The sequence below is a fragment of the Myripristis murdjan genome, chromosome 14 (genome assembly GCF_902150065.1).
Source record: "Myripristis murdjan chromosome 14, fMyrMur1.1, whole genome shotgun sequence".
Taxonomy (NCBI): domain Eukaryota; kingdom Metazoa; phylum Chordata; class Actinopteri; order Holocentriformes; family Holocentridae; genus Myripristis; species Myripristis murdjan.
In genome coordinates, this window is record NC_043993.1 from 14,979,907 (window position 1) to 14,993,786 (window position 13,880).

Genomic DNA, 13,880 nt, shown 5'->3' on the forward strand with positions numbered 1-13,880 from the left:
CAGGCTACTCATTGCATAAAATCATTGCAAAATAGGCCTACATTACCAAATGCACTTCCTGCTGCATTAAATTTGAGGAGCCCATATACAAACATAACAAATAGCAAATGATCTAAACATCCAGCAATAATAATTTTATTTTGTTTTATCCATATAATGTACACAAAGGCACATCTGCCTGAAACCATCAGCTAAAACAAAAATGCAAGCCAGTAATATCAAGCCAGTAATATCAATAATAAGGTGGGCACTGAAAAACAGTGTTGTGTTTCTTTATAATGGTGAAAACCTGACACTCATAACAAATGAGAGATGAAGTAATGAATGAGAGCATTTCTTTCGGCATGTTAGTAGTGGTAGGATTTAGAGTGGTGAAACTGCTTTGTGCAAATGAAAAGTAAAGTTTGAATTCTGAATTGCACTGAATCCCAGCAAATGCTGTGGCCTCAAGCTGAGATTATAGCACAAGCTGAGTCTGATCATTTTTGCTTTCTGTATGGCCTGTTTGGTTTGTTGTGTGCATGCATACTTTTATGTGCACACATGAACAGATTTATGCGCAGCTGTGTGTAGGTTCTAAGCTATGTTTGTAGCTTGGTGTCTTTTTTCAATTTCCAGTCCTAATCTTTGCATTGAAATAGGAGACAGAGGAAATGCAGTTTTTTGATGAATATTAATCAACCCTAACCCCATGATTTTGGAGGATGAGGATTAGAAGATGTGTATTAAAGTTTTTAGCTGATATGTCAGTCACTCTTTTTGATGAACAGTATCTACTTTGTTTGTATTGCTCACATGGCATCTGATTTACATGCAGATATGTGGAAAATTAGAAATAGTATTTGATTGCAGATCAGATCATAATTAGAGGTGTCATGGTGCATTTGTCATAATCCAGAAATGAGTGATTATTTATTTATTTATTTTGTAATAACAGGTCCAAAGCTATTACAGCTTTTTGCCCCACTGGCAGGCAGGGACTAAGGAATGCCATGTTGGTTGACCCATGTGTCCATTTGTTCAGCATTTGAAATTTGGTGAGCACATTTCTTCTCCCCAGAGCATGAACCCTGTCAAATTTAGTGGCATCATGACCTTCTCTCTAGTTCCACCGTCAGGCAAAGTCATGGACTGTACACCATACTGCAACATCTATTGGTTGGATTATCATGGATTTCATGCTCCTTGGAGGATGAACCCTGCTAGTTTTGATCACCCCATTACCTTTCCTGTACTACCATCCTCAAATCAATTGCCATGTTATTTGATTGGATGATAGTTATTCTTGAGTTTGATGACTTCTAGTGCCACACGTCAATGTCAAATTTGATATCTCAAAATGTTTTGGGCAGATTGCCGCGGCATTTGGAAAACACATTCATGCTACTCGGACGATGGGCCTTGTCAACTTTGGTGACTTTATGACCTTTCCTCAAGTACGATGTCAGGCGAAAAGGTACAAACCCTATTCTCCCACTAGACACATTCCTTTGACAGGTGCTACTTGTTGATTGTGGAGCAGTATTAGAGTCTGGATTTTCCATCACAGTTTCCATCACAAGAAACACAAGTGTAATTTCCACCATGCAACACAGATACTTGTATAATTTATTTCAAGAGGAAAGTGTTTGCACTTGCTGCTAGTTTCCCACACCCTGATAAAACACTTCGGGCTCTAGTTTTGCAGACCAGGCGAGGCGGGGGCATAGCGCAGATGCGCTTCGCCAACTGGGTGTGGCCAGGCGGATTTTCCAAGTTTGGCACGCCGTTCTCGGTGGCACAAGTACTCCGCCGTCCCTCCTACCGGCGGAGGGGAGGAGAAAAGGCGTGGAGTGGGTTTGACACAGCCGATTCACATGTAACCAATCAAATGAGCCCCTGTCCTTGCCTTTAAAATGTGCTGCGCGAAGGCGTAATGAAAGTTTACACAGCTGACATGGAGGTCTACTGCCGCAGGCGGAGTGGAGCTCAGGAGACAGGCGCGGAGCGGAGACCGGCGAGCAGTGTGGACACGTCACCAAACCTCACAGGCAGGCTTCCGGAATGTCAGGCACATGAACAATGCAATAAATACCGAAAAAAACACTATTCAATGCTACGATCACAATCAGCACATACATATATCTCCATATCAACTGTCCCGTCACAATTGATGTCAGATCAAAGGAGATTGGCACCGTTTGTGCTGATTGTGAGGTTTTGCCAGGCAGCCAAACTTCGACTGCGCCGGCTCCGCTCCGCCTTGCGCTGAAAGTAGACGTGGTTTCAGATGGCGAGCTTTTGGCGCACCTCGGCGAAGCCTTTTGGCACGAAACTGTCACTGCGCCAAGCCGAATCTGTCGGCACCTCCCCCTGCTGCGCCGCCACTCCCATCTCGGCGAACCTCCGCCTGCGAAACTTGGAAACTGTCCGCCTCTGCCGTTTCGCCGGTCGAAACTAGCTCTGCGCGGGGTTCGCCTCACTGCGCCACCCCGCGCTGCGCCGGGAAACTAGAGCCCATCATGTTTTCCAAGTGACTGTCTGTGCCACAGCAAAAGGGTCATAAAGATGAAAAAAGTCTCATTATGTCTCTCTCAGTTTCTCTCTCTCTCTCATACATACACGAGGCACATAAAATACCCTGTTCACATTGTCATTGTTATAAAGTAAATAAATGAGAGCAAATTCAGTTTTATCTCAGTATTGTAGGTTTCATCGTGGATGTTCACATTCCAGGCCTAACAAGTCTCAGGTGGTTTTTAGATGCACAACAAGATGGCCTGGGCATGGATTCTAAATACTGTCAGAAGAAACTTTTCCAAAAGCATAATAGAGACAATTGAGTTACAGCCAACTTTCGGGTGTCACACCGTTACATTTCTAGTGTAATAAATAGACACTCCATGGAAGGTGTTTTGACACAGATAATTGGTGCATTGACACATTGTCCGTGCAATTTTTGGAGGGGTTGTTTCAGAATGTCTTCAACATAACTGCTTTGAAACACTTGTGCAGACTTTAAAACTGTTGACACTTTTCTGAGGTGTCTATGTCCTGTATGTCATTTTTTTCTCTGTTCACCGTGCATAGATAGATACTAGATCTCTACTTCTGTGTATCATTGCGCAGTCAGAGGGGAGTGGTGCGAGAGCACAGGGTGTGGCAACAGATTTTTGGTAATTACATGACCACAGGCATGCAGCGCACCTGCAGCACATTTGGAAACAGACTTGGATTAGAGGGGTACATAATCAGTCAGCGCTCTGGGCCTGGCTTCTATCACGACCAATCAAATCACTTCTTTCCCTCCCCATTAAAAGCAGTGCACTCCACAACACAGCGCTCTGACAATTTTGTGATGGAAGAGAGCAGTCTGGAGTGGTTCCGCTGCAAAAGCTTCTCCCTAAGGGGAAATTGATGTCCATGTACAGGAACTGCAGAATCACTACAAGCAAATATGTGTTGCTCTAGTCCTATAGGAAAACTGTTACCCAATGTAGGAAATGGTTTAATGATATTAGGCTGAGAGCCAAACAGAAATAAGCAAAAACTTTAGGGACAGTTTGGGTACAGGAGGGGGGTATCCAAAAGCTAGATATCTACAGAGGCTGCAGCTGCCTCCACAATCCTCACTCTGTGCATGGTGCCATTTCCATCATGGTGCATACTGAAAGTCTGATGTTGGATGACATTCATTTACACCACAGCCATGTGTAAACACTTTTCCTGCTTTGTCCAACTTCCTGCTGAATAATGTCAAAGATTAATTGTCATAGGATCTGTTCGAGTGCACATTGCCCGGTAAATCCACAAAAACCATAGGACATGACTGTGCTTTGCACCATTCACTTTAGACATTGTTTAATCACGTGGCAAACACAGGCATAAGACCCTGTACTCAGTCAGACTATGAACCAACTGTGCATAGATTTACTTTTTCCTCTCATTCACCTTGTAAATCCTGCAGGTTGAACAAAAAATATTCTTCTTGGTTGCAAATCCATACCATTCAGTTATTGTCAAATCATCCAGTTTTATACAACACTGCTTATGCTGAGTACAAAAAGATGCAAAAAAGAGTTACATTGTGGCTTACATTCAGCAAAAACATAGAACTATAGATGATCACTTTATGTGCATGATTTGATAATCTTTCAAGTTTCTTTAGCAATACTAGCTAACTAGCCTGCGAGTGGCTATTAGCTAAGGACCGCTCAGCATTGCAACCAAGTGGCAAGCATCTTAGCTATCCATGGTAATGTTAGTTTGCCAGTGCCCATAAACATGGTTGAACAATGAGTATAAAGTATTTGTCAAGTACATGCCTTGAATTCTTTTCTCTATATTCAAGTCTATTGGTTTTCATCAAAATTAGACCATCTAATTTTGCCCTTTTTATTACAGAGCCTTGATTTTAGTCATTTTGTGCAATTGGTATGAAAAATTAAATGGTATAGGAGCATACAATTTACAAAATTAAGATGATAACTTTAACATGTATCTTAACTTGTATGTTTTAAGTGGCATTATAATTACCAACATATGTATGTATTTTTTGGATCAAAATTAAAATGAAAATACAATAACTCAATTTGCATTTTCACATACTACTACGGACACTCCACATTACTATAAAATTAAAATGGAAAGCAGTTTATTTAAGGATTTACCTTCCATAATCCCAGAGGACTCGGTTCTTCTGAATGCATGAACTCTCTTCTATTAAATCATTTGAACTTGGAGCAAATATTGACTGGATAATGGAGTTGAAAATTGCCATTCAGTATGAATATTAAGCGAGAAAACTATTGTGGCCTCAGTGTTACCCAATTTGCCCTTGGGGATCAATAAAGTATTTCTGATTCTGATTCTGATTCTGATCCTTCCGACCAAAGAAACTACAGTATATATGTAAACACCAAGTTCACTGCCTTTCTTTTTCTGCTTTTCTAGCATTACCCAAAGTTTACTCCAAGTTAGGCACAATATAGGCCGAGAAATCCATTCTATTACACATTACCTGTCCATTTGATCACGAAAAAGATAATTTTATGGGGTGCAGTTAGATGAGATTGGGCCATAGGGCCTAATCCTCAACTCTTAAATTGCATTGCAGTGTTTACCAGTACTGACACATCACCTACTGTGTTCAAAACCCTGCCGTTCACAAATAAATAAAGGCCAAGTTCATCTGTTCATGGCTTGGTTGGTATTGCTAATTAGACTGTATGTTTTCTAGACAATACAATTACATTGTTGCCGGGCACACTTAACAATTTAGTAGATGGCTGAGACATCTAGTCAGCTTACAATGGCTGAGACTCTCTTTGTCTTCGTCTCCAGGGAATGTGTTTGTGGTGAGTTTGGCGTTTGCTGACCTTGTGGTAGCATTCTACCCGTACCCTCTGGTCCTCTATGCTCTCTTCCATGATGGATGGTCACTGGGAGACACTCAATGCATGGTGAGACCTCATCACAGTGTTTCTATATCCTGCTAATTACCAGCAGAGCATTAGGAACATCACACACATTAACTCACACAGTCACACTTGTCTCTTTCCCTCTGTACAGGTCAGTGGCTTCCTTATGGGGCTGAGTGTCATTGGCTCCATCTTCAACATCACTGGGATTGCAGTGAACAGGTACTGCTACATCTGTCACTCATTCTCCTACAGTCGGCTATACAGCTATCGCAACACTCTGCTGTTTGTTGCCTTAATCTGGCTGCTCACCATAGTGGCCATTGTCCCAAATTTCTTCGTTGGTTCCCTGCGCTATGACCCACGAGTCTACTCATGCACCTTCGCCCAGAACGTCAGCAGTTCCTACACAGTGGCAGTGGTGGTGGTTCATTTCCTGGTTCCCATCGCAGTGGTGACCTTTTGTTATCTACGCATCTGGGTGCTAGTGATTCAGGTCAGTCTTATGCTTTCACTTCTGTCCACAATTACTTTCATCTTTTCAGGTTTGCTAAGGGTGCTATTAATGGCTGTGTTTTTTTAATAGGGGAACAAATACCCCATTTGCAGTTAGCCATTCCATGTGGCTTCAGCTGACGGGTTAGCAATTGGATAGGCCAAATGCAAATGCATACAAGATGCACTGAGGCTGGATTTAAGGCTGTGTGGAGTGAGAGAGGGAGAGAGAGAGAGAGAGAGAGAGAGAGAGAGTGTGTGACTGAGTGAGTGAGTGAGTGCAAAAGACAGAGAGGGAGAGAGAGAGGGTTTGCATGTGTACACATTCATGTGTATGTCTCAGTATCTTCCCTTTGATCAGTCAGGTAAGTCTGAAGCCAGAGTTGACCTGACTGTGGTTTTCTAGAACATTAGCGAAGGCATAGCTACTAGACTGTGACTAAAATGATCGCATAGCCAGCCTTTTCTTTTTGAGCGACAAGCAAAGACTGACAGGCAAAACGTTTTTATCAAGTAGATTTTTTAGCTTGAGTGCTGCATATTAAAAAACTTTTTTTTCCCCCCATATTTCCCATTCAGTCAACTTGGGCACTGCGCAAGAACTCTTAGGCATTGGGCCAAAGTCTCATAATGGCAGTTAAAACAATGGTGGCATTAGAAAAATGGACAGAGTGACACTGTCTGATCCATGTGTGTGTTTGTATGTGTGTGCATGTGTCAGTGTGAGTGTGTGGGTATGGGTTTCTGTGCATCTGTGTGTGTGACAGGTAGAGGGAGTAGGAGAATAAATCATTTCCAGCCTAATTCCTACCCAGTCTGTTTTCATCTTGAACAGGTGCGACGCAAAGTGAAGACTGATGAGAGTCCTCGCCTCAGACCCAGTGACTTACGGAATTTCATTACCATGTTTGTGGTCTTTGTGCTGTTCGCCATCTGCTGGGCTCCACTTAACCTGATTGGCTTAGCAGTGGCCATAGACCCGCACCACGTGGTTCCCCGAATTCCTGAGTGGCTTTTTGTGGTCAGCTACTTCATGGCCTATTTCAACAGCTGTCTGAATGCCATCATCTATGGCTTACTCAATAGGAATTTCAGGAACGAGTACAAACGCATCATCACATCCGTTTGGGTGACTCGGCTTTTTGTGACAGAGACATCACGAGCCGCCACGGATGGCAGGAGCATGAGGAGCAAAGCATCACCAGCGCCTGCACTCAACAACAACGAGTCAGTCAGAGATCGCATTGACAAGGAATGAAATCCGACTTTGAACTCAGGATGTTTGAGTCTGTTAAAGGATAATTCCTGTTTTTTATGTGACATCCAGATTGTTGTGCGGTTTGAGAGTAGTCTAAGAGCCACATGAAACTGGACTACAGGGACTAGGAGAATGTGTTTATTTGGGGTATTTTATTTTTTTATTGTTGTAGGAAATGTTATACAGTTAATATAATGGGTTATTGACAACTTAAGTGTGGGAAGATTAAACCAGACACCAGTTTCATCTTGTTCATAGGATGACTCTCAGATTTAAAAAAAAAAAAAAAAAAAAAAAAAAATCTATATATCACATTAAAAACATGTATTATCCTTTACTGTCTGTTCTTGTTCTTAGATGTATCGGCAAACTGGGTAAGAATTGATAAAGATTCACCTCTCTTAAGAACAAGTAAATCAATACACGTTAACTTCAAAAGCCTCAAATGGTATGAGTCACCTCACTTGAATGCTGGAACAGTAGTAGTGGAGATAAAGTATAATGTCAGTCTGTCTTTCAAATATAATGTCAACAGGGTTGGATGGTGACAGCAATATAGTGAGAATTACATCTTAAGTGTTAAAGATGGAATAGCATGCTGCCTCGTCTGACCCACTTACACCACAAAGAGTAAGCAACAGATCATTTTAAAGGCAATAATGCGACGTGAATTTTGGGCACAGCCAATAAAGATTCAAAGAAAACAGGATGAAATTTAGGTCAAAAACATTTAAAATTTATCAAAAGCATAGCTCTCTCAAAAACAGTTTTAGAGCTCGTCTTGAGTTTGACATAGTAGGTGGAGGATGCCTAATTTACAATACAAACATGTTTTCTTACATTGAACCAAACCAATGCTGTGAGGCAGACAAGGGCTGCAAGCTTTGCTATGCCAGACCATTTTCTTGAATAAGACCGTGACAAGGATAGCAACTTGCAGGCTAGCTGGGAAATCTGAAGTAAAAAAAAAAAGGAGGAGAATGTTGGAATTTAAACAAGAGAATGTTAGTAACTTAGTAATTGCACAAAACTTCTGGAAGCCTCATCAAAGACTTTAGCCAAAGGTGTCAGCAATTTAACACTGGTATGTTGCACGCCTCTACACTATATTTCACGTTGTCTGCCGCTGGGTGGGATATCGCAGGAGATGTGCTAATTTACTCTACGGTGCAAAATAGCAGCCAGGTTTACTTCGCAAGTAATGCACAACTTATTTTCAGTTCCAGTATTAACAGTATAGTTTTAACTTCACATTAGCTGGCCTTGTCTGAATTCATATTCACTGTTATTAAGGTGTTATCCTTTTTTTTCTCTGCATAACAAACACACGAGGAGAAACACAGGTGTAGCAGCGGAGGGGCAATAGCAGTATCATCTTTTTAATGGCAAGGGATTAGGGAAAGTGTAGTCTCAATTTTGAAAAACAAAAAAATTCACCTATCCATCCAGACTGGCCCTCTCTGTGAAGAGTTCACATCTTCTCTCCCTGCTGAGATGTGTTTCTTTCCACATTATAGAGACATGTAAGTCAGGTGGATTGGACTTACCATACATGTGATTAATCGTCTGTGTGTTCGTGCTAGCGTTGTGATAGACTGTCTAGGGTGTTTTTCCTGCCTTCAAACTTATCTATGCTGAGGCTCCATTCTCCAGTGACCATTAAAGAATAAACAGGTAAAGACGTTAATGAATATAAATAAATGTACAGCAGGCAACATAGCATAGACTGTGAATTCAGAGGTTCCTCTGCCTGCTACCTCATTTAGCTGTTTTCAGACCTCTGGTATGAGATTGGGACTCTTTGGAAGTGGTGATTTTTTTTTTTTTTTCCATTTTGAAATATTCATGCAAAATTTTAGGTTTTTCATTTTGAAGTTCATTTCTCAAAAAAAAGGAAAAAAAAAAAAAAAGAAACCTCCAGGGGCATATTCTGTTGCTTTCTCTTTAACAAAAATCAGTTGTGCACTGGGCAGTGGGGGGAGTATTATGTACTAAACTGTCACTTAATTTGACACCAAAGTGACTTTCATTTTCTTTCTCACTTGTTTGAACTGTGTTTGGGGCGATTTAGATTGCTGTGAAGTTTGCTCATATCTCTATTCCCAGCTCAGGGTTCCTGTCAAACATTTAGTAACACTGTCAGAAATGGCAATTTCCTTAAGTAACTGGGTAAAGGAAAGGAGACTGAATACAATTCAAAAGGATTTTCCTTTGTAAATTAGTGTTAGTGTGGTTTTTAATTGTGCTGTATTGTCAATGGAGATGTATTTAAAAGAGAATGTTTTTCCCCTGATCTATGAAGTTCATCTATGACTTACATTAACCCACACAGTAACTGTTTCAGCCAGTTTACAAGAGTATTTTATTAGTGGGCCATATGTAACCTACTCCAGCATTAACCCCACTACTGTTGCAAAATGCATCTAAAACACCATCAGAAGTCTTAGGCATACAGTTTTTTGCTTGTGATTTTTGGTATTGTATAGCATGGTTGCTAACATAGACCTCAGGTGTGATTGTTTTAATTTTTAGTCCCAAGGGATCCTAATCCCATTGTCCTTTTCAAATATGATCATGAGCAGTAATAGCAAAGAACAGGAATAATCCTTTAACATCTCTGTTTAGCTTATTTCACATATTTTAGCAACAAAATGATTGGCAAATCTGAAAGCACCAACATGACATTCGTTTTGCAGAATATTTTAGGCTTTTAGCACTCTTACACAGATCAAAATTGTCTGCAGCCATACATGAAGTTTAAATCCTCAGACCAACAGCAGTACCAATAGTTTGGGATGCAAGACTCTAAGCCATAATTGACTGTATATGCACTGAACCTGCATGAGCATTGCAGGTGGAGGAGGATCATCTGGGAATGAGGGCACAGAGGACAAGAGGGGATAAGAGGACATTTTGTTGCATTTGTTGAAGAGACGAGTTTCAAATCAATATAGGGAGTCACTCTGCTGTCCTGACAGGGATGGGAAGGTTATTCCACCACGGGGGGGGGCAGGAGTGACGGCCAGGTCACCACAGGGAAGGGAAAGCTAAGCAGAAATCATTTCCAAGTAAAAACTTTAAAAACTGCAATACTGACATCATCATTAGAACTTGGAACAAACAAAAACTGAAACTTCTGGAAAGTGTCTTAGGGGCATTTTGGGGCAAAGAGTGCAACGTTTTGAATTTAAATTCAAGAAATGGACATAGAGTTATTCTGTACGTGAAGTTATTGCTGAAAAAAAAAACAAACAAAAAAAAAAACAAAACAACAGCTTTAGAAAACTAGTATGTTCCTTTAAGATTTTATTTCAATTGAAAGTACTGCCTTACACATAAATACAGTAGTGTCAAATCTTAAGATGCCACCGGCAAGTGCCAAATTTTCTATGAAATATCACAGCAAACATAATTTGTCTCCATACTGTTTCATTTTACACATTCATGACAATGGTCTATAGACATGTTTTACTGCAGCATCACAATAGGAGTGCACACACAGACCTGGTCCAGGACACTCAATTTCTAAATCAGGAGTACAATCAAATAAAATATTTTTCTCCTCTCTTTTTTGTCATTGTATGCCCCCAACAGCAAAATTATGTAATTGTCTTCATTTATGTTTCTAATGCTTGTTCATCCATACTTCTCAATGTGAAAGCTATCTTGCCAGCTAAACATTTTCCTAAATTAAACATGATTTGTAAATAGAATTTACAAATCATGTTTAATTTGTAAAATAAATCTCTCTCTTAATTTGTAAATCTCTCTCTCTCTCTCTCTATACATATACATATACATATATATATATATATATATATATATATATACACAAATGAATAAGCAGAGACATTGACATCGCAAGCTCTTGTGTTCAGTCATTCTGAATGCAGTTATTTAGGAGCTGACACATCCCAGAATTTCTATACTGTGCTGTACTAGGGGTTCCCACAGGCCTTGAATGGCCTTGCAAATTTGTGGATATGAGAAAATTAAAATAATGCCTCAATTGTTGTTAGGAATGAACAGATGGCCTTGAAAGTCCTTTTTTTTTTTTTTTTTAATATAGTCATCATTCCAGATTAATCAATATTCTTCAGTTGTCTCTATCAACACTTCCCACTCTGAAGAAAACCTTGTGGTGGAGGTTTATTTTAAAGTGAAGAATTCACCAGAAGAAAAGATCATGACAGAAAAAATAGACCTCTGTGATGCGTAATTACGAGCCACATTATGCCAGTGCCCAAAACATGCCAATATAGCCAGAAAAAAACATGGAAAAGTGTGGGAACCCCGTGTGCTGTTCAGTCCCTCCTGCACCCATCCCAGCTCCAACCCTCCCAATACCCAATGTGCACTAAATAGGTCAAACTAGACTGTATTTGAGCAATCAGCATTGGGTGAATCGTTAAGAAACCAGATAGGTTGGCAGATTAGCGGCAGTGTCTGTGGGCATAATGTGATAAATGTGAATAAGGACATCGACTTCAGAGTTGAGATAAGAACCCCAGTGTTGGGATTTATCTGCTAAATTGTGCAAGTCGGCACTCAGACTTAAGCACTGTTCATGCACCAAAGCTCTAGCTAGGTACCTCTTGGGCAGTTTCCCCAATAAGAGGTATTCCCCGACATCTCTGAGATTCTGTAAGTCAGTCAGTCTTCACTGTATGGTTTTTATTAAGCGGGAATTTAGTACCCTTTTTGGTACCTTTTATTTATTTATTTTTTTTTTTAGCATAACTTACATTGCATTCAATACAAACAACTTCCAAGGCCTTAAGCCATTTTAAAATTATAGGCCTTGATTCTGAAGGCCACCTATGAAAAACCAATCCACATTGCTAATTATAAAATATGTTGGAAATATCGTGCAGCTATTTAGGCCTATTTGAGCTATGTTTGCCTGTTGGCTCCTAGAACTTTTAATTTCTTGAAATCAAAGACAAGTGCCTCTCTGAAAGGTAATTCGACCAGCCTGCTGAAAGTGCAAATCTGCAACCCAGTGGGCAGGTGTGAGAGGTAATTTAAATATTTCCCCTGCAGTACCCCTCCACTGAGCTAGGGCAAGAGTTAGAATGAGAGTATTTTTGCATCATGTTTTTTTTTTTTTCTTGTCCTCGCTGAAGGCATAGAAACATTACTTCGGTATGCCGACTCTGAATCAGAGCCAAAGTGTTACTTCCCCATACCTTCATCTATGCAAACCCCAGTGTTTTACATGTCATCACCTGGTTTTGTAACATCAACTGGATCACTGCTTAACACAGGAAGGGATGAGACACTGATCAAATTTCATGTAATGAATCTCTGCGAAGGTGAAGGTAAAACGAGGACGCCAAGACACCAAACCTCAGGAGCATAACTGAATGCACTTACATTATTAATGCTGTTGGTGGGGGAAAAAAAGAAAAGAAAGAAAGAAACGGTGACAAATTACAGAAAAGGTAATGTGTCGTTTCAGCTTCTCTTAGGCAGGGATGCTACGAGATGCAGAGAACGACAAATTTCTCTCCCCAGGGTTGTGTGCACACCTAGTGTTTACAAACAAGAAAGTGGTCTATACATTTGAAACTGTGAATATGGAAACATGAGTGAAACAACTAGTTCAAAAGAATTTTTGCAAAGCACAAATCTTTGTCATTTGATGAATTATACTCAGTGGCAGCTTTATTAGTTACACCTAGCTTGTACTGAGTGCCACCCCTGTTGGCAGGGTTTGGACAAGGTGCTGGAAATGATACAACAGGGAGCTCTGTCCATGCTTATTCGATAGATTCTTCAGTGGCACATTCACACTGGGGAGGCGGGGGGGGTCGTAAACAGGGAAGTGTACCTAATAAAGTGTGGTAACTGTGTGTATATCTCTGTGTCATAAATGGCTCTTGTGAAAAAAAAAAAAAAAAAAAAGATATTGTAATATTTTGTTATTATCCTGGTGCAAAGAACCACCAAATTATACAGGATGTTGATCGATAAAGGCATTTAGTATGAGATTTGTTGATCCACCTTTAAATATAAGGCATATGGCCAAGTGACTACTGTGTCCTGATAAATGTCAGCTGTTCCAGAGGCTGTGTGAGTGTGCATGCTCGTCTGTTGTTGTTTATGACCATGTTTATTGACAATAAATAAATAAATAATTAAATAAATAAAAATAAATAAATAATCACAGAAAGAGGAGGGCCACAATGCACAAAGGATGGTCTTGGCGACATGAACCAAAGGTATTAATGTGGAATGTAAAGGAATTTGACATTTCAAACTCAGTTAGCTTGGTTGTGACACTGCGTCTCAGCAAAATGAACTTCGTGCAAAAGAGAAATGCATTGTGTGTACATATTTTCTTCTAAAATACAATACTATGGACAATAAAAGTTGATTGATATATCACACTCTGTAATGTATGCTCATTCATGTACTTGTGAAATCAGCACTCCCAAATATATCAACTTCACATAAAGAATAGAGGACAAGTATGTACTGTAAAAGTTATGCATATCAGAGTTGTGCTTCTTATCTCATTATGAGGTTTTGATCAAAGTTCTTACTAATTAACATTTCAAATTGTTGCAAATGGCAGCCCTGGTTTCAACACTTGGTTTCTTTTTTCAGCATGGTGGATCTAATGTAGAGTAGTGAATCTAAACACTTCTGTGGGGCTTTGTTAAATTGACATACTAAACATGTTTGCCAAAACATTTTGAGAGATTTTAAATTTTGATCTGCAA

General features: G+C 40.0%; 1 protein-coding gene across 1 annotated transcript in view; it reads left to right on the plus strand.

The window, feature by feature from the left end:
- mtnr1bb (melatonin receptor 1Bb) overlaps positions 1-7,152 on the plus strand; it is a 39,636-nt gene extending 32,484 nt beyond the window's left edge. Inside the window, exons 2-4 of the mRNA XM_030068839.1 lie at positions 5,323-5,441; positions 5,551-5,895; positions 6,730-7,152. Coding sequence (XP_029924699.1) covers positions 5,323-5,441; positions 5,551-5,895; positions 6,730-7,152 — 887 coding nt within the window. The remainder of the gene's footprint in view (positions 1-5,322; positions 5,442-5,550; positions 5,896-6,729) is intronic.
- Positions 7,153-13,880: the final 6,728 nt, after the last annotated feature.